Below are 22,531 nucleotides of genomic sequence, written 5' to 3' on the forward strand. Positions count from 1 at the left end.
ATCACAAAAATCATGTAGAATTCGCAGAAGGCGATTTTGTTGTAATGCGAAACATTGACACCACAATTGGTACAAATAAAAAATTTGTGCCAAAGTACAAAGGACCATACATCGTTAAAAAAGTTTTGCCAAACGATAGGTATGTTGTAAGTGATATTGAAAATTGTCAAATTAGCCAAATTCCCTATGATGGAATTGTAGAAGCATGTCGGTTGCGGAAATGGGCAGATTGGCGTAATCAGTGTGAAAGTAACTCCTAAAATGTTAATCTAATACTTATGTCTAATTTATTTATAACTAACCAACTTTGTGCACATATATATCATAACTATTCTAATTAGCTTATACGTACAGATACAAAACTAGAAACTCACGATCGAGGACGATCTAATTGTCAGGATGGCCGAGCTGTTAGCAGTGTATTAGAGAGGTTCATAGAATAAGCTGTATGCCGATGACTGTTTAGTATTAATATCGTTCACATGCTAACTTCCGCATTTATGTACCAATTCCGATATTCCGATTCAATGTAAAACTAAGTTAAGCTAATATATTATGATAAGGATATTGAAAAGAGCGGAGAACGGTCACACTGCGATATAAGAGAGCTAGCGAGCACATGTGTAAATTTAAGCCAAAATAAAACAGACAAATAAAAAGTGAAACAGAACGGCAATAACATAATATATGTTTTTTGTTAACGCATTCTGCAGGATATCCAGTACGAGTTCCACAGCAACTTTGAGCGTGATGAAGGTCCGGGCGGAGGACACAACTACCGCTACTCACCGGAGACCACCGACTATGACTCCAACTGCGGCGATCTCCAGATCCAGTAAGTTGAGCAACTAAAAAACATTTAGTTTTAAATCTAACTTTAACAAGGAAGCTAGCTTCGGCAAGCCGAAGTTTATATACCCTTGCAGGTCGTTCTTGTGGGAGCATTGTATGTACAGAGCTTTCCGATTTTCAGAAAATAAAAACTAAAAACAGAAATTTTAAGATAATGTTACATTTTCATTTCATAAGGTATGTAATTGCTTTATTGTGATGTGTGTTGATTCAGTTTAAGGACAAAGAACTAATTCAAAAAAACCAAATTTAGAATTGTCCGCATTGTACTGTTTTTTTTAAGTAAATGGATTAGTTGTGTTGCGAAAAGATAGCCTTCAGGTATAGTTTAAGTTTGAGAGCGATCCACATCATTGGCAAGGTCAGCAGAAACCTCGTTTTCGGGGTCCTTGCCGTCTTCATCCACTAGCTTTGGACGCTTAGCCTGTGGAGCGCCCGCATCCCGTACCATATCCAAAGAATGGCGCTTTGGCAAGGAATTTTCCTTAGACTGGTTTTCCTTCTCCTCGTCACTGACCTGCTGATCTGAGTCGGGTTTCTTGGGCGACTCCCCGTCCTCCGAGTCCTTCTCCAGGCCCATAATATGGGTGTTGGAAGGCGGTTCCGCCTTGATCTCCGGCTTCTCATCCTTGCCGGCGGTAGCCGCCGTCTCGGGATCTGCATTCCCGAGCTCCTCGGACCCGGTGGCTGTGGTGATTTGAATCACCGCGTTCATTGATGCGTCGTTTTCCTCATTCGTGTTGAAGAACGCGTCGTTTTCGAGGTCGGGCATAGAGGCCATATCGTTCACTTGTTTAAAGTTTCTGCTGGCTGAATTTATTTAATACGTCCTCTCGGTGATCTTTGCCGCTGCTGAAAACCACTTAACACCTTGATCCAAGACTCCAAATAGGTTAATTAAGGTTTATTCAAGTTTTTATGCGCTTACTTTCAGTGAAAACCTATTTCCAGCTGTGAGAAAATTAATTTTTCATTCAATATCTTGACAGATTTTTGACAGACATTTAGTGTGGTCGCACACCATTGGGGTTTGCCAGAATCAGGGTTGCCAGATTACTCCGAGTCGGTAAGCTCTTAACTTATTCGGTCACACTTATCATATCAGTGTTACGATTCAAAAAAGTAATCCCTTAACTGGCTTCCACTCATCTTCTGCCTGGTTTGACAACTTCAGTGGTTTTCAGTGGCTCTCCAAGGACTATCGCTGTGGAAATGGCTGATTAGCAAATCAGCCTGATTGAATTTGGTTTTAACCGTGGGAACTTTGTACATATGTACAGAGCTTTCCGATCTTAGGAAAACTATAAACTAATTACAGAAATATTAAGATAATGTTCCATTTGAATTTACTAACATATATGTTTATTTATAACGGTCCTTGTATTATTGTGACATTATTTATGCGATCGTTTAGTAGCTATATGATAAAGTCGTGCGATTTCCAAGATATTCCCAAAACGTTATTAAGTTTTTATATTTTAAAAATATTTTTTTGATCATTCCTATGAAAGCTATAGGATATAGTTTTTCTATCCGCCACGTTCGGACTTATATACTACGTGCAATAGAAATACAACTATTGGGAACGTTTCATCCCGTTAGCTTTAAAACTAAAAGACTAGATTGCGTAGAAAAAATGGCATAAAACATCTTTCCCAAGCCACATAATTTCGGAAAAAACAAGTTTGATTTTTATACTTTTTATTGATTTTTATGGAGCTTTTCTTCATTGATTAACAGAACTCGACCATATGTTGCTGGGGGCATTTGAGTAACATCAACTATATTATGCCTGAAACGAGAAAGAGATCAAGACAAGGCCATGAACAGGACACAAAAGAACTCACCCTGCAACTTGGCCAACTGCTCGGTGGTCATAACAATGGGCATCAATTGATCGGGGCTAGTGGGAGCTATCAAGTTGGGATCGGCAATGGGGCCCATGTAGCACTTGCGCATCTTCAAGTACTGCATCCAGACATTCAGTCCCTCCTCGGAGGCTTCCATGGGACTGAGATCCTGATCCTCGCCACCGGCGTTGCGAACATTGAGGTCGACATGTGCATCGTTGATGAAAACCTGACGGGTCAGGTGAAAGTAGCTGTTGGTGATATAGATGTTCGGCTGGACGGGTTGTTGCTTCTGAAATAATGCGACAATGTAATATAATAAAAATAACAAATGATTACATTACAAAATCAAAAAGAAAATATATGTAACCAATTGAGTATCAAAGAAAATTGTATGTCAAAAAAAATGGTTTGACGTCTAGGAAATTATGAAAAATGATAAAATTTTAAGTGTTATTGCAGACCTGTTCCAATAGCATTGAGCGCATAAAATTCTCGCTGATCAGATGGATATTGCAGTCGCGCAGATCCTTAATCATGAGCTCCAGATTTGAGTTCTTCTCGGTGAGCACTTGGACCTCTTCGTCCAGTTGACGCTTGTCCTCCTCGTGGAGATGAAGGGTCTGCTCCCACTTGCGGTTCATGGAGCTCACATTGTAGTAGTCCTTGTGCTTCAGCAGGCGCTGGCTAAAGTACCACTCGGAAAACTGTGTCAACTTGGACAGGGCCAGGATCAAGAGGAAGGTCCATAGGATGTCGGTGTACTCGTCGAAGGAGCGACCGTTGTAGCAACTCTGCTCCTCGCACTCAATCACTGTGGTCGAACCATCCCACACCACTCCGGCTATGGTAATATTTTCCATCGTTTAAATTCGTGTGTGTATTACCCAATAGAGTTTTTTTTACGAAGAGTATGTGGCAGTGAAGGCGGAAAATTCACAATTGAATTTGAACAGTCAGCGTCGATTGGAACACTACTTTCACAGCCTACTTGAATCGAGTTACTTACCTCGTTTTCGGACCTTTTGCCTAACCAGGGCTACGAACTGCAGGCTCAAGCAGGTTAAAAGGGTCAGGCATATGGCAATGGCCCCATCAATCAGCTGTCTCAGGGATATTACGTCCATGGTGACCTTAGTTACAAGGCTTCAATACTTATCAATTTCCATGTGAGTGTGAGTGAATTTTATTGTTTGACAAAGTCCTCATGGACTTGGAAATTTGTGTTTAGCTAGGGAACAGGAATAAGCAACTAAAATAAAATAAACGTGAAAATATTTGTTAATGTTATATACTTTTGTGAATAATGAGTATATAAAATAAAATATAATTTGAAAATGTGTAAACTAAATACAGATTTTACCAGTCTTTAACACAATTTTTTAATATTTAAAAATAAAAATAAAAAAATAAAATGTTAAAATATACAAATGGTATACGGTTTTTATTAGTCTAGTTTTTATACTTTTTACTATTTTTTTTAAGATATTGGGTGGTAATATTAGATGAAACTTTGGTTTAGAGTGTCTTTCTTTATTGAACTTGGGAAGAGAAATAAACAAAACAAAGAAAAATTGTAATGTAAAAGTATAATGGACCAGTTTTCTATAATTTTTAAACTAAATAAAAGAATAATAATAAAATAATACCCAATGGAAAGGTTTTTAAATTATTCGTTTTATGGTATATGGCTGGTAATAATTTTCTGTTAATGAGTGTATTTCAAGAGGGCATTCGTCAGGCCCGTCAATGCGATAGTGTGTGTCGAATTTTAGATATAAAGACGAAATATTTCACTTACGCCCCGCGAAACCGTCAATAATGCTGAGGTTACCCTGGTACTTGGTTGTTATATTCTCACTAGCGGCTCTATTAGGAGCATTTGGTTACCGGGCGAAGAGTCGTTATCCGCGCATCGAATTGCGAACCCATTCGGTGGGCGGTTCAGCGGTCCGTCCGCTGCACTACAATCTCAGTCTGCTGACCGAGGTGGATGGGGTTAAGCTGGCCGGGACCTTCCGCGGCGAGGTCACCATCCGAGTGCGCGTGTGGCGCGAAACCCGCACCATCGTCCTCAGCTCGAATGGCCTGCGAGTGGGCCCCAAAGTGTGGCTAATCCGCAAGAGCACCGGTGGCCGGGTGACGGTGCGCAAACTGTGGCAGGTGATCCGCCTCCATCGGCTGGGCATCGATTTCAATAGCCTGCTCTGGCTGGGCGAGGAGTACACCTTGATCCTCGAGTTCAGTGGCCAGATGTCCCGCACCGGTGGCTACATCCTCGGCGGCTACACGGATGTGGCCAGCCACCATCCGCAGTGGGTGGCGGTCACCCAGCTCTCACCCGACCTGGCCAACACCCTCTTTCCCTGCTTCGAGAATACCAGCCACCTCAGCCCCGTCGTCCTCAATCTGGCCCACCCAAGGACAACAAGGGTCGTGAGCATCACGCGGGTGCGCCACACCTCCGAGTGAGTAGAGCTTGATTTTAAAACTATATATATCAACAACATTCCTTAAAATCTATATGCTACAATCAGAAAACACCCACGAACTAAATTACCTATGTTGTAAAGTGTTGGAACTATTAGCTAAAAAATTATTTTGCCCTTATTTTTAGGAGCAATTAATTTTAAGACATTTGTTCATTTAATAGTGACACCTTAGGCAAAATACGAAAATCGCAAAAAAATATAAATTTTCTTTAAAATGATGAGGATCGTTGGCATAGCTTGAACAAACATTCGGTATTTTACCTGTACTACAAAATCACAATTGGTCACAAAATACATTTTTTTTGTTATGATTGTTAGCTTAGGTTTGCTGTCCAACACAGTCGGTATTTTATATTTTTTAAAGATTTAAAATAAAAGTGTAAACGAGATTTGGTTGTGTTTATCAATACTTATCTACCTATAAAACAATTGTTCAATTCGGACCTTTTATTAAGAAGTTATGATCAAATATTGTAATCGCCGCTAGGGGGCGCCATGCAATCTTGGAAAATATATCACCATCTCCCGCGCCCTCTTTAGCTGAGTAACGCTAGTCGACGCTCTCGGCTATTGCGTTCTTCCTCGTTTAAAATAAGGAAACATTAAAATTAATAACTAAGGATTTTCAACTTTTATTTTAAAGTAACGTTTACTTACTAATAAGTCTTAGATTCGACCATTTTTGTATCGGAATGAACCTACAGAAAATTAATTTGTATTTTGAAATTAGTTAGAAGATTTTTTTTAATTTTCTCAAATTACTCGGCAGCCATGAGAAAGATGATTACATGTGGACCAGCTTCTACCAGACACCGCCGACGTCTGTCCAGAAACTGGCCTTCTCCATCAATCGGTTCACGAGTCGCAAGTCCCCTCCATTACCTCTATGCCCCGTGTTGACCACCTGGTTGCGACCGAGGATCGCCGATCAGGGGGAGTACGCCATTCGCATCTCGCCCCAGATAATCGTGTACTTTGTGGGTCTCTTTGGAAAGCCTTACGTCTTGGATAAGATTGACCAGCTGGTTCTGCCGGACACGGTTCATCAGGTAGGGACTCTAATTAAGTATTGCCAGAGGCTTTTGAGGGCATTGACACTTAGGTAACTTTTATCCATTTCTTTGCGCATTTCCATTGATCCAAGAGTCATGAGCACTTGGGATTGGTAAGCCATCCGGAGCGATTGTTCCTCTACAGCGAAAAGCAGTCCACGGTGAGGGCCAAGCAGGAGGTGGCCAGTAACCTGGCCCGTGAGTTTGCCCACCACTGGTTCTCCGATCTTGAGAATCCCGCCCTCTACTGGCTGCACTATGGTCTGTCCAACTATCTGGGTGGCTTCGCCGTGGACAATGTGGAGCCCAGCTGGCGGCTCCACGAGCTATCCATGTTGCGGCAGGCCCTCGCCGTCCTCGCCGAGGACTCCAGGGCCAGTGCCCAGCCCGTGAGCCTCGCCCACATCTCCCATCCAACGGACATTCAGTCCCATCAGAAGGCGGCCCTGCTATTCCGCATGCTGCACTCCCTCATTGGCACCCAGGTTTGTTCTATACTTGTTCCGGTTCTACAGACATCTCTAAAGACTTAAAATCACCTTTGAAACTATCTCAAAGTGGGCTTCTATATATTTTAAATTCCGAAGGAATAATTGTCGTAATGACAGTTTAACATATATTTTACAGCAAACTTTATACTGAAAATTTTAAATTTAAAAAAAATGTCCTATACAGAATGCCGCAGAAAACATTAGGGCGAAAATCACAGGTGTCTTAAAGTATAGATCAAAATATTTTTAATCCAGAAGTCTGATACATACATTCTTTTTTCAGTGCATACTTTTAAAATATTATAACAAAAAAAAATGTAGCTCAGTGATTTCTGTGGAATGTCGTACCTACGTGTGATTCCTAAAATTTTCCGATATGATACGATAATATGTACCAGGAACATTGAACTTGTTAAGGTGCCTGAAAGTATGCAATAAAATATATTTCGAATCCGATGCAGGCAATCCTTTTTCACTGCATACTTTTCAGCACTTTTAAAAAGTGATTTACATAACAAAGTGATCTGTACCACATCTTACACATAGGTGACTCCTTAAACATTCTGATATGATATGATCAATCCAGGTGTTCGTCAATGCATTGCGACTGTACTTGCGGCGCTCCCAGAAGGGAGCCTCAAACCAGACGCTCCTGTGGAAGGCCTTCCAGGAGGAATCGGATCGCCACATGAGCCTGCGCCAGGATGTCCAGGTGAGCCAGCTGATGGACTCGTGGACGCTGCAGCCGGGCTATCCGCTGATCCAGGTGGCGCGCGACTATGATACCAACCGGGTGACCGTAACCCAGCAGCGGTTCCTGCGCAATCCGAGTGGCGGCAATGGAAGGCGCCCGATGAACCGCTACCAATGTTGGTGGGTCCCGCTGACCTTTACCTCGGCTGGTCGGGGCAGCTTTGTTTCGACGCTGCCCAGCGAGTGGCTGACCTGCCGCCCCCACCAGACGCCCAGTCCGCTAATCCTCGATGAGGTGGCGCAGCCGGACGAGTGGGTGGTCTTCAACCTGCGGGTAAATACACCATGTCGCATCACCTACGACGAGCGGAATTGGCGGCTGATTGGACGGGCTCTGGCGGATAAGAATGCCAGCAGCATTGACCGCTTCACCCGGGCCCAGCTGATCGGTGACGTCCTCAACCTGGCCGGCGCCGGCATTGTCACCTATGACCTGGCCCTGAACTTTGTGGGAAACCTGCGTCACGAGAACGAGTTCATCGTGTGGCAAGCGGCGGCCAGGAGTCTGGAGTGGCTCTATGACAGCCTGCGCAACACTAATATTTTCACCCTTTTCAAGGTGAGTTAGAGGGAGAACAAATAGAGTGATCTTGCTTACAATCCAATGAGAGCTTTTGTAAAGTCCAATAGAAGGGTCTCCCGGGACTTCCGGAGAAAGAGTTGCCCGGGTCACAACGGCTGAAGATAATGTGGGCTGGGTGGAAGAAGGGAAAGCCCTTCTTCGTCTTAAGAAACTTTTAAAAAATGTAACTTAAACCATTGACCAAACAATCATCCTAACAGAAGAAGTGGTTTAGGTTTTTTAATTTAAAAAGTTAAACTAAATTTAGCTGCCAAATGATAAGATATGAATTTGAAAAGGATTATTTTTAGATTTTATTAAATCCTTGCTTGATAATGAATTTTAAAAGGAATTTTTCTTTTCATAAACCAGTTTCGAATTTGAAAAAAAAGTTTATTTAAACTTTGGTATATTTTTTTATTTATTTATTTATTTATTTGGCTCCTTAAATCTTTTTTTAAAGCTGTTTTGAACATTGTGTAAACACTAGGCTGCTCTAGCTCAAACAGTTTGAGCTTTGGGCATACGCCTTTAATAGTTATTTTAACTAACTAAGATTAACTAGGAAATGGGTATGCTTTATTATTTATAATCTAAGCAAGGATTTCCAAACTATAGATATAAAAGCTTAAGTAGCTAGTTTCAAAAGCCCTTTACAGGCAAAGCTTTCTTAACGAGTTAAGAAAATGAGTAGTCATCCATAATATCTGATGTAGGTGGAGCTAAACGACGAATTGCCAAAACTTTTGTAACCTTAGCTTTCAAGAACTTTTTAAGGCTAAGCTTTGTTGGCTAGAATCAGAAAAAGTTGGATTTGAATTTTTTTTATATTAATAAATATTTTGTTGATAAATGTATCTTGAACCCTTACTTTGTAGATCTTTATGAGAACCGTACTGCAGCCCAAGTTCGACGAGCTATTTAACCCGAAAACCCAGGCAGCTGGAAAGGGCAAAAGCACAGATTTAATGGCGATAATCCTGCAAATGGCCTGCCAGATGGATCTGGGATCGTGTGCGAATCTGGCCCTTAAGGAGTTCGCTGGCCTGAGCCTGGAGGCCAATCGCATTCCGGTGGATCAACGCGGGACCATCTATTGCACTGCAATTCAGTTTGGAACGGAGGCTGATTGGACGTTTTTAAGGAGGCTGTACAAAAGGTCAAATGTGGCCGAGGAAAGGAGGATTATCCTTGGTGCCCTTGCCTGTAGTCGCGAAAACTGGGCACTGGAGAAATTGCTTGGCCTGGCCTTTGGCAGTCGCTACATGCCCAAGGACGATGTCCTTCTGATCTTTAGCTCCGTGGCACAGAATCCTTTGGGCTACGTACTGGCCAAGAATTACCTGGTGGACAACATAAAGGCAATCAGGAAATTGTAAGGGGTCTTGAGATCTTAAACTTCCTTAAAAACACTTCTTCCCATCTTTCAGTTACGAAAACAGCACCCATGATCTCACACAACTCATTACAGTTTTGGTGGACGAGGTATACACGAAGGCAGAACTAGAACTTTTACGAACGTTCATGAAAACAGACCTCAAGGATCTGCCGGGCATCGAGGTCAGCTCTCGACGCATCCTGGAAGTGGGACACGACCATATAGCCTGGCACACGAGGCACTACCTCCATGTGGTCTCTGCCGTCTGCAACATTACCGGATCCATAGAGCCACAGTGCATCTACTAGGTCGCGTTGGGTTGATGGCAAGATTATAAGATTTCACAGTGTATGCCAAATTGAGTTAGACAAATAAAACATCAAAAGCTACATTAAAACAAGATAGAACGCTACAGTCAAGTGCCTAGACAATCAACTACCTGTTACTCAACCTTAAGCTGTTGACCAATTTTTTTTTTACCCATGTCCGTCTGCCCGTTTCTACGAAAACTAGTCTCTCAGTGTTAAAGCAATTGGGATTAAACCGATAAGTCGGAACGAGCCGGATCAGACAACTATATCTTACAGCTCCCATATCACTCTTTTAATATTTCATAAAATTTTAAAAACAAATGGGACGACTTAATCATATAGCTGCCATAGGGATGATCGGATAATCAATGTCGAAATAATACAAGGACCGTTCTATTTCGTTTTCGATAAACATATATTAAAATGGAACAATATCTTAATATTTCTGTAATTAATTTATAGTTTTCCTAAGATCGGAAAGCTCTGTACATATGTACAAAGTTCCCACGGTTAAAACCAAATTCAATCAGGCTGATTTGCTAACCAGCCATTTCCACAGCGATAGTCCTTGGAGAGCCACTGAAAACCACTGAAGTTGTCAAACCAGGCAGAAGATAAGTGGAACCTAGTTAAGGGATTAATTTGGAGAATCGTAACACTGTTATGATAAGTGTGCCCGAATAAGTTAAGGGCTTACCGACTCGGAGTAATCTGGCAACCCTGATTCTGGCAAACTCCAATGGTTGGCGACCACACTAAATGTCTGTCAAAAATCTGTCAAGATATTGAATGCCAAATTAATTTTGTCACATCTGGAAATTGGTTTTCACTGAAAGTAAGCGCATAAAAACTTGAATAAACCTTTATTAACCTATTTGGAGTCTTTGATCAAGGTGTTAAGTGGTTTTCAGCAGCGGCAAGGATCACCGAGACGACGTATTAAATAAATTCAGCCAGCAGAAACTTTAAACAAGTGAACGATATGGCCTCTATGCCCGACCTCGAAAACGACGCGTTCTTCAACACGAATGAGGAAAACGACGCATCAATGAACGCGGTGATTCAAATCACCACAGCCACCGGGTCCGGGGAGCTCGGGACTGCAGATCCCGAGACGGCGGCTACCGCCGGCAAGGATGAGAAGCCGGAGATCAAGGCGGAACCGCCTTCCAACACCCATGTGATGGGCCTGGAGAAGGACTCGGAGGACGGGGAGTTCCCCAAGAAACACGACTCAGATCAGCAGGTCAGTGACGAGGAGAAGGAAAACCAGTCTAAGGAAAATTCCTTGCCAAAGCGCCATTCTCTGGTACAGGATGCGGGCGCTCCACAGGCTAAGAAGACAAAGCTAATGGATAAGAAACACAAGGACCCCAACGAAGAGGTTTCTGCTGTTCGCTCTCAAACTTAAACTATACCTAAAGGCCATTCCATCGCAACACAACTACTCACTACTCACTACTTACAAAAACACTACAATGCAGACAATTCTAAATTTCATTTTATTGTATTAGCTCATTGTCTTTAAAATGAATCAACACACATTTCAATAAACCAATTGCATACCTAACGATTGCTCGGAACAACTTATTGATAGTTTACATAGTTGATAAACTTATAATTTGCTCCATACATATATCGGGTTATTTCAGGTTACCTTTAGAAGAGTTGACAAGAAACGTATTTAATAAAACAACTGAAGTGATTTTAAATGAAATTGTATTAGCAATATCAACAATATCAAACAATGAATTTATAAATTTATGAAAAACTTATTGTTATTATCTGTTGATGGTCGCATTCTTGAAGCTACTTTATTGGTTAAGTTAAGAATATTAAATGCTAGTTTGATTTTTTTAAGTCAAATTTTGATATTGACATATTCTTTTATATTTCATAATAATGACTTTGGCCAAAAACAATCATCATCTGGGTACTCACAATGCTGTCCACATCGCTGCCGTTTTCCATGATGGGCTGCTCGTCGGTGGAGGGACACTTGAAGAACTCCTCCAGCACCTTGTGCGTCTCCGAGAACTCGTAGAGGTAATCGAAGGTCGACGATTTCGGGTGCAGGCTCAGCGGACCCGTTGCTGTTGCATTTCCGGTTGCGGTTCCGTTTCCATTTCCGGTTCCATTGGCAGTGCTGCCCGCCACTGCTGTCGGTGGTGCCAATGCCAATGCCGGTGGTGCCTACGGTGGCGTGGCCGCCCGGCTAGCAACCTCGCCGGCAGCGGCTCCAATGGCCAGTCCCAGACCCACGGCCTCCGGAGTGGTCAGGTCGGATATGGTGCCAATCTCGGACACATCGTTACTGGTGTCCTCCGCGTTGTTGTCGCTGCTCAGCGGCTGTTTGTTGGTGTTCGAGTTGTTACTATGATTTGCTCATCAGACTGGCAAAGTGCCGCTGTTGCTGCTGCTGATGGTGTTGCTGCTGTTGCAGCGGAGGAGAGCTACTGCGGGGCTCCCGATTCGGCGGCAAGATGATGCGCTATGATTTCATTCTTTTCTTCAATTAAATATAAGACTCCTTCTTATATCATGAGTTTAAGGTGACTTTCAAACGAAACATTAGAATATATAAATATATAGTTTTATAATAGTTATAACTGATATAAATATATATAAAAGGTCGATATGCGACTGATTTTTCTAGTACATATATAGTTTTGATAAAGCTTAGATCATGAAAAATATTTTCATAAATGTAAATATATGTATTTTACAAGAGCAATTAAAGCTATTTTTAAGAATGTTCAAGACTAGACTGATAATCATAATCCATATATAGTTTTTTAAGGCGTAGCGTATAAATAATAAATCTTGAAATATCTATTTTAAGGAGCTATTTCAATAAAATAAATATATCTCTCAAAGCCTTGATCATTATAAATAATTGTCAAATAATAAATTATATGCTTTAAAAGTCTTATTTCTATATACATATGTAAGTCGGATCGCTCCGGATCAGACAACTACATATATCCTATAGCTCCTTTCTTTTTTTTATAACTTTCTTTTCGACTGCGAATTCTACAGGGGTACAATCGCTTTATATTTAAGACGCTATTACCCAGTAATTTATTCAGTACTATAACATATTGTAGCGAACTACTCAAAAGAACTTATCGGAACTTAGGAGTATGTTTTTTATTATTTGAGCAAAGATATAACAGTTTCTGAAACTGTTTCGGGGAACTCGATGATGAAATCTACCACGAGGTCGCCGCGGCACGAGCCGTTCACTTGATGGGGCAGTCCCTGGCCCGGGATGCGGCGAGTGGAGTCCCATCTGATCACCTCGCCTGCGGTGCTGAGGTCCAGCGGCTCCCCTTGGAGCGTCGGCACTTGCAGGTTCACTCCGCTCAGCGCCTGCCTCAGCGATATCCGGGCCGTGAAGTGCAGGTCGCACCCCTCCCGGCGAAAGAAGGGGTGCGGCTTCTCTCGCAGGACAAACACCACATCGCCGGGTCGCCGGTTGGGCACCTCGTCGCCCTCGCCGGGGAAGGTGATCCTGGTACCCGCCTTCCAGCCCGGTCGAATCTCGACTTTGAGCATTTTGGTATGTTGAATCGCCCGGCCGCTGGACGAGAACCTCCGTTGCGAGATCTCAAGGCGCTTAATGAACCCCTTGGCTATTTCCTCCAGAGTGACAAGAAGCACGTGTTCTATCGGCGCATTCTTTGGGATCAGCGGAAAGTCCTCGGTGGCGATGACCTTGGCGAAGGTGGCGAACGGATCACCGTGGAACTGGTAGCTGTCCGGCTGGAGACCCTCCTCGCCCAGAGCGTCGAACAGGTCGCGCTTCTTCTTGTCCGACAGGACCTCGAAGGCCTCGGCCACCTGATTGAAGCGCTCCGCGGCATGGGGGTACTGGTTCATGTCCGGATGGTAGCGCTGTGCCAGCTTGCAGTACTTCACGAGGATCTCATCTTGTAGAAGTCCTTGCCCATGTTCCTGCTGGTTAAATAGCTACTGAAAAACACCTTAAGCAAAAACACCTTCAAAAAGTAATGAGACAAAATTTTTTCCAGATGCGAACTGATTCGGTTGACTCCTAGACATCAAGTGAAAAATTCTTATCATTTTTTTTAAGAGGGCACTAAAGCACGTTGACATTTAGTGATGTTCTATCGATAGATCGAATTTTCCAAAACTTGTGAGCCTAGAGAACTAGTTTATCTACAATTTGAAATTTTACTTTTAAATACCAAAGTACATGAACAAAATAAAATAGTTTTACTACGAATTTAGTCGTGATGTTGCTTTTAATTCGGCCCATGCTTAAAACAACAAATTACATGGATATTTCGTTATTAGTCGGATTTGTGTACTTTTTCAGAGGATTACTCTCATTTATTTTGGTATTTTAAAAAAATAGTTCCAAATTTTAGATAAACTAGTTCTCGTGACTAAAAAGTTTTTGAAAATGCGATCTATCGATAGAACAGAACATTGTTCATCAACGCAGCACTAAATGTCAATTTGCTTTAGTGCCATATACAAATTATTCACTTGGTTTCTAGAAGTCAACCGAATCAGTATCTGGAAGAAATTTTGTCTATACTTTTCGAAGAACGAAGAAAGGTAACGCTCGTGTTTAACTCTTCTCCTATTGCTCAAGGTGTTTACCCACAGCTATTTAACGATGTCGCCCATTAACCACAATATCTTTCGGTTCGTCTGGGCCAATAAACGGCATTTTTGTGTCTCTCTCCTTATGTTCCTTGTTTCCGGAGCTATTTATATGTGGGACCTGGACAGCTTGATAGCGGAGATGATTGTCGAAGGCTTACCGCTCCAATGGATGGGAAGCTTTTCGTGGAGTAACTGGAGCATCATAATCCTGTTCCTAACCTTACTATCGTTGATGGTCCTGGCCGTGTGTAATCAAAGACGCCACCGCGTTATAAACTTGAACCGAGTTGGCAGGGTACGCCGTTAAATGAAAGGGTTACGGTCGTCATCGCTGCGATCCGCCCGCCGCCGCTTCTTCAGATGCTCCTCACCCAGCTCCGAGGTCCGAATTTTGTGGTCTTATATTTTTTGCCATTCGATGTACTTAAATGGAGAAATAATAATACTTTATTTTGGTGTAAAGGTTTATACAGTTGTGTTTTTAAATAGGGTAATGTATGGGAGACCCTGCGGAAGAGGCTTCTCTGCTCATTCAGAAAAATCAGGCTTTTGGAAGATTAGATTCTACTTATGAACACTAGGATTAGATAAACTCAGGGGAATATCATAATTATTGCTCCGTTAATTTTGATCATATTCATTTTAATCGTGATGTTGCTATTAATTTGGCCCTTGCATAAAACAACAAATTACATGGATATTTCGTTGTTAGTCTGATTTGCATACCATGCGGAGGATTTCTCTCATGTATTTCGGTATTTTGAAATTCCAAACTGCGAAAATTGGTCAAAAATAAATTTTCCTAAGAATGATGAGGATCGTTAGCATTTTAAGCAAGCTGTTCAAAACAGTCGGTCTTTTAGCTGTACGCCTTAAATTGGCTAAGCTACGATGTAAAAACCGAAAAAAAATTTCGCATTTTTGACAAAAATCTGAGTTTTGTATTTTTGACAAAAATGTGAACCCTTTTTCTCGACATAAAAATGCAGTTTTTTGGCTGCCAAAAGAAAAGTATTTGTCAGAATAAGGAATGTCATACCTCGCTGAGCTCGTTGCTTAATTTGCAATCGATTGGCATTCTAACCTGAAAATTTTTAATTTTTTGCCATTTTAAAAAAAAAAAGTGATGCAACCCCTTCAAAAAATGAGAAAATTGGTCAAAAAATAAATTTTCCTAAGAATGATGAGGATCGTTGGCATTTTAAGCAAGCTGTTCAAAACAGTCGGCCTTTTAGCTGTACGCCTTAATTTGGCTAAGCTACGATGTAAAAACCGAAAAAAAAATTCGCATTTTTGGCAAAAATCTGAGTTTTGTATTTTTGACAAAAATTTGAACTCTTTTTTTCGACATAAAAATGCAGTTTTTTCGCTGCGGCTGTGCGCCTTAATTTGGATGAGCTACGATGGAAAAAGCGAAAAAAAATTTCGCATTTTTGACAAAAATCTGAGTTTTGTATTTTTGCAAAAATTTGAACCCTTTTTTTCGACATAAAAATGCAGTTTTTTGGCTGCCAAAACAAAAGTATTTGTCAGAATAAGGAATGTCATACCTCGCTGAGCTCGTTGCTTAATTTCCAATCAATTGGCATTCTAACCTAAAAATTTTTCATTTTTTGCCATTTTTAAAAAAAAAAGTGATGCAACCCCTTCAAAAAATGAGAAAATTGGTCAAAAAATAAATTTTCCTAAGAATGATGAGGATTGTTAGCATTTTAAGAAAGCTGTTCAAAACAGTCGGTCTTTTAGCTGTACGCCTTAATTTGGCTAAGCTACGATGTAAAAACCGAAAAAAAATTTCGCATTTTTGACAAAAATCTGAGTTTTGTATTTTTGACAAAAATGTGAACCCTTTTTCTCGACATAAAAATGCAGTTTTTTGGCTGCCAAAAGAAAAGTATTTGTCAGAATAAGGAATGTCATACCTCGTTAAGCTCGTGGCTTAATTTTCAATCGATTGGCATTCTAACCTGAAAATTTTTCAATTTTTACCATTTTTCGAAAAAAAGTGATGCAACCCCTTCAAAAAATGAGAAAATTGGTCAAAAAATAAATTTTCCTAAGAATGATGAGGATCGTTGGCATTTTAAGCAAGCTGTTCAAAACAGTCGGCCTTTTAGCTGTACGCCTTAATTTGGCTAAGCTACGATGTAAAAACCGAAAAAAAATTCGCATTTTTGGCAAAAATCTGAGTTTTGTATTTTTGACAAAAATTTGAACTCTTTTTTTCGACATAAAAATGCAGTTTTTTCGCTGCGGCTGTGCGCCTTAATTTGGATGAGCTACGATGGAAAAAGCGAAAAAAAATTTCGCATTTTTGACAAAAATCTGAGTTTTGTATTTTTGCAAAAATTTGAACCCTTTTTTTCGACATAAAAATGCAGTTTTTTGGCTGCCAAAACAAAAGTATTTGTCAGAATAAGGAATGTCATACCTCGCTGAGCTCGTTGCTTAATTTCCAATCAATTGGCATTCTAACCTGAAAATTTTTCATTTTTTGCCACTTTTCGAAAAAAAAGTGATGCAACCCCTACAAAAAATGAGAAAATTGGTAAAAAAATTAATTTTCCTAAGAATGATGAGGATCGTTAGCATTTTAAGCAAGCTGTTCAAAACAGTCGGTCTTTTGGCTGTGCGCCTTAATTTGGATGAGCTACGATGGAAAAAGCGAAAAAAAATTTCGCATTTTTGACAAAAATCTGAGTTTTGTATTTTTGACAAAAATGTAAACCCTTTTTTTCGACATAAAAATGCAGTTTTTTCGCTGCCAAAACAAAAGTATTTGTCAGAATAAGGAATGTCATACCTCGCTGAGCTCGTTGCTTAATTTCCAATCAATTGGCATTCTAACCTAAAAATTTTTCATTTTTTGCCATTTTTAAAAAAAAAAGTGATGCAACCCCTTCAAAAAATGAGAAAATTGGTCAAAAAATAAATTTTCCTAAGAATGATGAGGATCGTTAGCATTTTAAGCAAGCTGTTCAAAACAGTCGGTCTTTTAGCTGTACGCCTTAATTTGGCTAAGCTACGATGTAAAAACCGAAAAAAAATTTCGCATTTTTGACAAAAATCTGAGTTTTGTATTTTTGACAAAAATGTGAACCTTTTTCTCGACATAAAAATGCAGTTTTTTGGCTGCCAAAAGAAAAGTATTTGTCAGAATAAGGAATGTCATACCTCGTTAAGCTCGTGGCTTAATTTTCAATCGATTGGCATTCTAACCTGAAAATTTTTCAATTTTTGCCATTTTTCGAAAAAAAGTGATGCAACCCCTTCAAAAAATGAGAAAATTGGTCAAAAAATAAATTTTCCTAAGAATGATGAGGATCGTTAGCATTTTAAGCAAGCTGTTCAAAACAGTCGGCCTTTTAGCTGTACGCCTTAATTCGGATGAGCTACGATGGAGAAAGCGAAAAAAAATTTCGCATTTTTGACAAAAATCTGAGTTTTGTATTTTTGACCTACAAAAAATGAGAAAATTGGTCAAAAAATAAATTTTCCTAAGAATGATGAGGATCGTTAGCATTTTAAGCAAGCTGTTCAAAACAGTCGGTCTTTTGGCTGTACGCCTTAATTTGGATGAGCTACGATGGAAAAAGCGAAAAAAAATTTCGCATTTTTGACAAAAATCTGAGTTTTGTATTTTTGCAAAAATTTGAACCCTTTTTTCGCCATAAAAATTCAGTTTTTTGGCTGCCAAAACAAAAGTATAAGTCAGAGTGAGGAATGTCATACCTTACTGAGCTCGTTGCTTAATTTCCAATCAATTGGCATTCTAACCTAAAAATTTTTCATTTTTTGCCATTTTTCGAAAAAAAGTGATGCAACCCCTACAAAAAATGAGAAAATTGGTCAAAAAATAAATTTTCCTAAAAGTGATGAGGATCGTTAGCATTTTAAGCAAGCTGCTCAAAACAGTCGGTCTTTTAGCTGTACGCCTTAATTTGGATGAGCTACGATGGAGAAAGCGAAAAAAAATTTCGCATTTTTGACAAAAATCTGAGTTTTGTATTTTTGACAAAAATGTGAACCCTTTTTCTCGACATAAAAATGCAGTTTTTTGGCTGCCAAAAGAAAAGTATTTGTCAGAATAAGGAATGTCATACCTCGTTAAGCTCGTGGCTTAATTTTCAATCGATTGGCATTCTAACCTGAAAATTTTTCAATTTTTGCCATTTTTCGAAAAAAAGTGATGCAACCCCTTCAAAAAATGAGAAAATTGGTCAAAAAATAAATTTTCCTAAGAATGATGAGGATCGTTAGCATTTTAAGCAAGCTGTTCAAAACAGTCGGTCTTTTGGCTGTGCGCCTTAATTTGGATGAGCTACGATGGAAAAAGCGAAAAAAAATTTCGCATTTTTGACAAAAATCTGAGTTTTGTATTTTTGCAAAAATTTGAACCCTTTTTTCGCCATAAAAATTCAGTTTTTTGGCTGCCAAAACAAAAGTATAAGTCAGAGTGAGGAATGTCATACCTTACTGAGCTCGTTGCTTAATTTCCAATCAATTGGCATTCTAACCTAAAAATTTTTCATTTTTTGCCATTTTTCGAAAAAAAGTGATGCAACCCCTACAAAAAATGAGAAAATTGGTCAAAAAATAAATTTTCCTAAAAGTGATGAGGATCGTTAGTATTTTAAGCAAGCTGCTCAAAACAGTCGGTCTTTTAGCTGTACGCCTTAATTTGGATGAGCTACGATGGAGAAAGCGAAAAAAAATTTCGAATTTTTGACAAAAATCTGAGTTTTGTATTTTTGACAAAAATTTTAACCCTTTTTTTCGACATAAAAATGCAGTTTTTTGGCTGCCAAAACAAAAGTATTTGTCAGAACAAGGAATGTCGTACGTCGCTGAGCTCGTTGCTTAATTTCCAATCAATTGGCATTCTAACCTAAAAATTTTTCATTTTTTGCGATTTTTCGAAAAAAAGTGATGCAACCCCTACAAAAAATGAGAAAATTGGTCAAAAAATAAATTTTCCTAAAAGTGATGAGGATCGTTAGCATTTTAAGCAAGCTGCTCAAAACAGTCGGTCTTTTAGCTGTACGCCTTAATTTGGATGAGCTACGATGGAGAAAGCGAAAAAAAATTTCGAATTTTTGACAAAAATCTGAGTTTTGTATTTTTGACAAAAATTTTAACCCTTTTTTTCGACATAAAAATGCAGTTTTTTGGCTGCCAAAACAAAAGTATTTGTCAGAACAAGGAATGTCGTACCTCGCTGAGCTCGTTGCTTAATTTCCAATCAATTGGCATTCTAACCTAAAAATTTTTCATTTTTTGCGATTTTTCGAAAAAAAGTGATGCAACCCCTACAAAAAATGAGAAAATTGGTCAAAAAATAAATTTTCCTAAAAGTGATGAGGATCGTTAGCATTTTAAGCAAGCTGCTCAAAACAGTCGGTCTTTTAGCTGTACGCCTTAATTTGGATGAGCTACGATGGAGAAAGCGAAAAAAAATTTCGAATTTTTGACAAAAATCTGAGTTTTGTATTTTTGACAAAAATTTTAACCCTTTTTTTCGACATAAAAATTCAGTTTTTTGGCTGCCAAAACAAAAGTATTTGTCAGAACAAGGAATGTCGTACCTCGCTGAGCTCGTTGCTTAATTTCCAATCAATTGGCATTCTAACCTAAAAATTTTTCATTTTTTGCCATTTTTCGAAAAAAAGTGATGCAACCCCTACAAAAAATGAGAAAATTGGTCAAAAAATAAATTTTCCTTAAAATGATTGTGATCGTTAGCATTTCTAGCAAGCTGTTCAACACAGTCGGTCTTTTAGCTCTACGCCTCGATTTGGTCAAACTACGATTGAAAAACCGGAAAGAAAGGTCGCGTTTTCGACTTAAATCTGAATCTCGTATTTTTGATTCCAAGATCATCATTTTTGATTCCAAGATTATAGATTCTAAGATCACCGCGTTCATACGGACATTGCTAGATCGACTCGGATAGTAATCCTGATCAAGGTTATATGTACTTTATGGGGTCAGAAACGCATCCTTCTACATGTTACATACTTTTCGATGAATCTCAAATACCCTTTTACTCTACGAGTAACAAGTGCAAAATTGTTGTCTGTTGGCTTGTAGAGGAAATGAATAATATCCTTGCTTAAAACCGTTTTCACATTTAAAATAAACGGTCACACTGGTAAACCCTTATGATGACTTGGCAACCTGCATCAAATGTATATAAAATACTTAAATACATAGTTCACGAAATTCTATTGTTAAAAGTTTATGGAATAGAGCTACATCACTGCATCGACTTAAATACTTATTTACTTAAAAAAAAGTTTAAAATAATATCTCTTGGATTTCAAATCATTAGCGAGTGGCGAGATTAGACCAACGAGTCTTAAGACCATGATTTGTATTGAGCCAGGTGTCACAATACGCAGGTCTAAAGCTTTATATTCTCTTTAGCAGGGAGTCGCTCAAGGACTAACAGTAGCAAACCTGTAACCGCGAAATTTTGAAAAATATATAAGGAAAGATATGGAAGTGTTATAATATTAAAATATTAAACAAATTACTAACAACTAGACAACAACTTTTCATAATAATCTTCCATATTACCCTGATAGGTATTGACATATTTATGTAATGCTTTTTGGTTCAAGTTCACAAATTAAGACCACTTAACTTGCATTTATTTAAAATTAATTCATATATCTTACCATATTTATAGAGTAATTTAGACATGACTTGTAAGAAGTGTTGCCTCTCATCATTGTAATCTAATTCAGTGATAGAGCCAAAGGTAAATCTTTTTTGTATTTACAGCGATATTTAAATCACATAATTCCAAGTGAAATCTATTATCTAGTTACTTTTTAATCGTTGTTATTTCTTTTTTAATTTCTGCGTGTACTAGACTTTGGAGACTTCACTGTATACGCCTTACAGTATCCCTGGTACTGCTGTTTTTGCACTGCAGCCCTGCTCCTGACACAAGTGACGTCACAATCGCGCACTTTGTTTGTCCATTCGCTTCACACACGGACACACACACGCGCTGACTTATACATGGGCGGAGAAGGAGGAGGAGGGGGCCACAAGGAATTTCAACCCCCAGCGAGAAGAATAACAACAACGCAACACGGAAAAAATCGCTGCATACGTTCAGGCTGAGCGTGTCCCTTTTGTGGGTGGGAAGGGGAAGGGGGGCTGTGGTAGTGGTACAAGGGGGAAAGGGGGAGCAGCGAGAAGAGAGCAGAGCAGGCGCAAAGAGAGCGCCAGAGAGAGAGAGAGCAGAGAGAAGATGTCTGAGAGCGACGCAGGCGCCTGTCCACCAAGGCAGCGACGCCGGCAGAGGCAGCGACGTCGCGGCCGGCAGAACCACCACCCGCACGGCCAAGTAAAACAAGGAGCTGCATCCAAAACGGCCGCCCACCACCCACCACCCCCTGCCAACGCTGCCGCTGCTGCTGCCACTGCCCCTGCTGCTGGTGGCACCGAAACACAACAAACCGTAAACCATTGGCGCTGGCAGCGACGTCGACGTCCGCGACTGTTGGAATGACAGGATGTTGGCTGCAGACTCAGCGGGGTGCGATTGTGGGTGTCAGCGAGGGGGGGTGGCTGCGGGGGCGGGGGCGAGGGGCTGCGACTGCTTCGCAGCAGCCTTACCACCACATAAACAAAAATTCGATTTATGACCACTGTGGGAGTGGGAGTGGCAGTGGAACGAACGGGCGGCTTCGCATGGATTTTTGGGGGTGGCGCCAATTCGCTCTGCTCCTGCCAGTCGCTCCTGAGTCCTGTCACACTGAGCGAAAAAACACGATGATTTTTAGCATTATATATTTAATTTAGTTTAAAATTATTATTTTTACAAAATAAATAAGTGATTCATTGCCCAAAACCTATTCAAAATATATATTATAAATATATATTATATGTAAATTTCTTGAGAATACAAATATTAAGTTCAACAACTTTCCTAAAGCCCAGCCTTATACATAAGTTATTGTATTTAAAAACAAAAACCTTATGAATACAATACCATCAACTTTAAGATATAACATAAAATCAAAATTAAACACTTACAAGAGGAACTAAAAAAAAATGTAATGTATGTATATGGAAAAAATTAAAATCAAATAAATAAAATTAAAAAATAAATAAAAAAATAAATAAATAAAAAAAT

General features: G+C 39.7%; 4 protein-coding genes across 6 annotated transcripts; 2 read left to right on the plus strand and 2 right to left on the minus strand.

Moving 5' to 3' along the window:
• Window positions 1-1,013: 1,013 nt before the first annotated feature.
• Window positions 1,014-1,891, minus strand: LOC108019023 (nucleolin-like). The gene is made up of 2 exons (XM_070997632.1): window positions 1,781-1,891; window positions 1,014-1,722 (listed from the first exon to the last, which is right to left on the minus strand). The coding sequence occupies exon 2, from the start codon at window positions 1,631-1,633 to the stop codon at window positions 1,181-1,183; it is 453 nt and encodes a 150-aa protein (XP_070853733.1). The 5' UTR covers window positions 1,634-1,722; window positions 1,781-1,891; the 3' UTR covers window positions 1,014-1,180.
• A 645-nt stretch (window positions 1,892-2,536) lies between these two features.
• On the minus strand, window positions 2,537-3,861 carry LOC108019016 (uncharacterized). Of its 2 annotated transcripts, none has more exons than XM_070997447.1 (4): window positions 3,712-3,861; window positions 3,167-3,546; window positions 2,700-2,991; window positions 2,537-2,644 (listed from the first exon to the last, which is right to left on the minus strand). In XM_070997447.1, the coding sequence occupies exons 1-4, from the start codon at window positions 3,827-3,829 to the stop codon at window positions 2,634-2,636; spliced, it is 801 nt and encodes a 266-aa protein (XP_070853548.1). In that variant the 5' UTR covers window positions 3,830-3,861; the 3' UTR covers window positions 2,537-2,633. The 2 variants fall into 2 exon arrangements, with proteins under 2 accessions (XP_070853548.1, XP_016942119.2); XM_017086630.4 differs by having other exon boundaries at window positions 2,700-2,994.
• A 662-nt stretch (window positions 3,862-4,523) lies between these two features.
• Window positions 4,524-10,062, plus strand: LOC108019229 (thyrotropin-releasing hormone-degrading ectoenzyme). The gene is made up of 6 exons (XM_036819954.3): window positions 4,524-5,170; window positions 5,964-6,243; window positions 6,339-6,731; window positions 7,324-8,049; window positions 8,931-9,427; window positions 9,483-10,062. Exons 1-6 carry the CDS (start codon window positions 4,524-4,526, stop codon window positions 9,736-9,738), a joined length of 2,799 nt encoding a protein of 932 aa, XP_036675849.2. The 3' UTR covers window positions 9,739-10,062.
• Window positions 10,063-10,443: 381 nt separating this feature from the next.
• On the plus strand, window positions 10,444-11,200 carry LOC118878174 (uncharacterized). 2 transcript variants are annotated; one of them, XM_036819891.3, is made up of 2 exons: window positions 10,444-10,576; window positions 10,635-11,200. In XM_036819891.3, exon 2 carries the CDS (start codon window positions 10,724-10,726, stop codon window positions 11,150-11,152), a length of 429 nt encoding a protein of 142 aa, XP_036675786.2. In that variant the 5' UTR covers window positions 10,444-10,576; window positions 10,635-10,723; the 3' UTR covers window positions 11,153-11,200. The 2 variants fall into 2 exon arrangements, with proteins under 2 accessions (XP_036675786.2, XP_065724229.2); XM_065868157.2 differs by having other exon boundaries at window positions 10,509-10,576; window positions 10,623-11,200.
• The last annotated feature ends 11,331 nt before the right edge of the window (window positions 11,201-22,531 follow it).

Source organism: Drosophila suzukii, chromosome X (assembly GCF_043229965.1).
Source record: "Drosophila suzukii chromosome X, CBGP_Dsuzu_IsoJpt1.0, whole genome shotgun sequence".
Taxonomy (NCBI): domain Eukaryota; kingdom Metazoa; phylum Arthropoda; class Insecta; order Diptera; family Drosophilidae; genus Drosophila; species Drosophila suzukii.

Coding starts and splice junctions, on each gene's coding strand:
- LOC108019023 (XM_070997632.1), bottom strand. CDS start 1,633: ATGGCCTCTATGCCCGACCTCGAAAACGACGCGTTCTTCAACACGAAT.
- LOC108019016 (XM_017086630.4), bottom strand. CDS start 3,829: ATGGACGTAATATCCCTGAGACAGCTGATTGATGGGGCCATTGCCATA. Junction 3,547..3,711: donor GCAAAAGGTCCGAAAACGAG/GTAAGTAACTCG, acceptor ATATTACCATAG/CCGGAGTGGTGTGGGATGGT. Junction 2,995..3,166: donor GCTCAATGCTATTGGAACAG/GTCTGCAATAAC, acceptor GCATTATTTCAG/AAGCAACAACCCGTCCAGCC.
- LOC108019229 (XM_036819954.3), top strand. CDS start 4,524: ATGCTGAGGTTACCCTGGTACTTGGTTGTTATATTCTCACTAGCGGCT. Junction 8,050..8,930: donor ATATTTTCACCCTTTTCAAG/GTGAGTTAGAGG, acceptor CTTACTTTGTAG/ATCTTTATGAGAACCGTACT. Junction 9,428..9,482: donor ATAAAGGCAATCAGGAAATT/GTAAGGGGTCTT, acceptor CCCATCTTTCAG/TTACGAAAACAGCACCCATG.
- LOC118878174 (XM_036819891.3), top strand. CDS start 10,724: ATGGCCTCTATGCCCGACCTCGAAAACGACGCGTTCTTCAACACGAAT.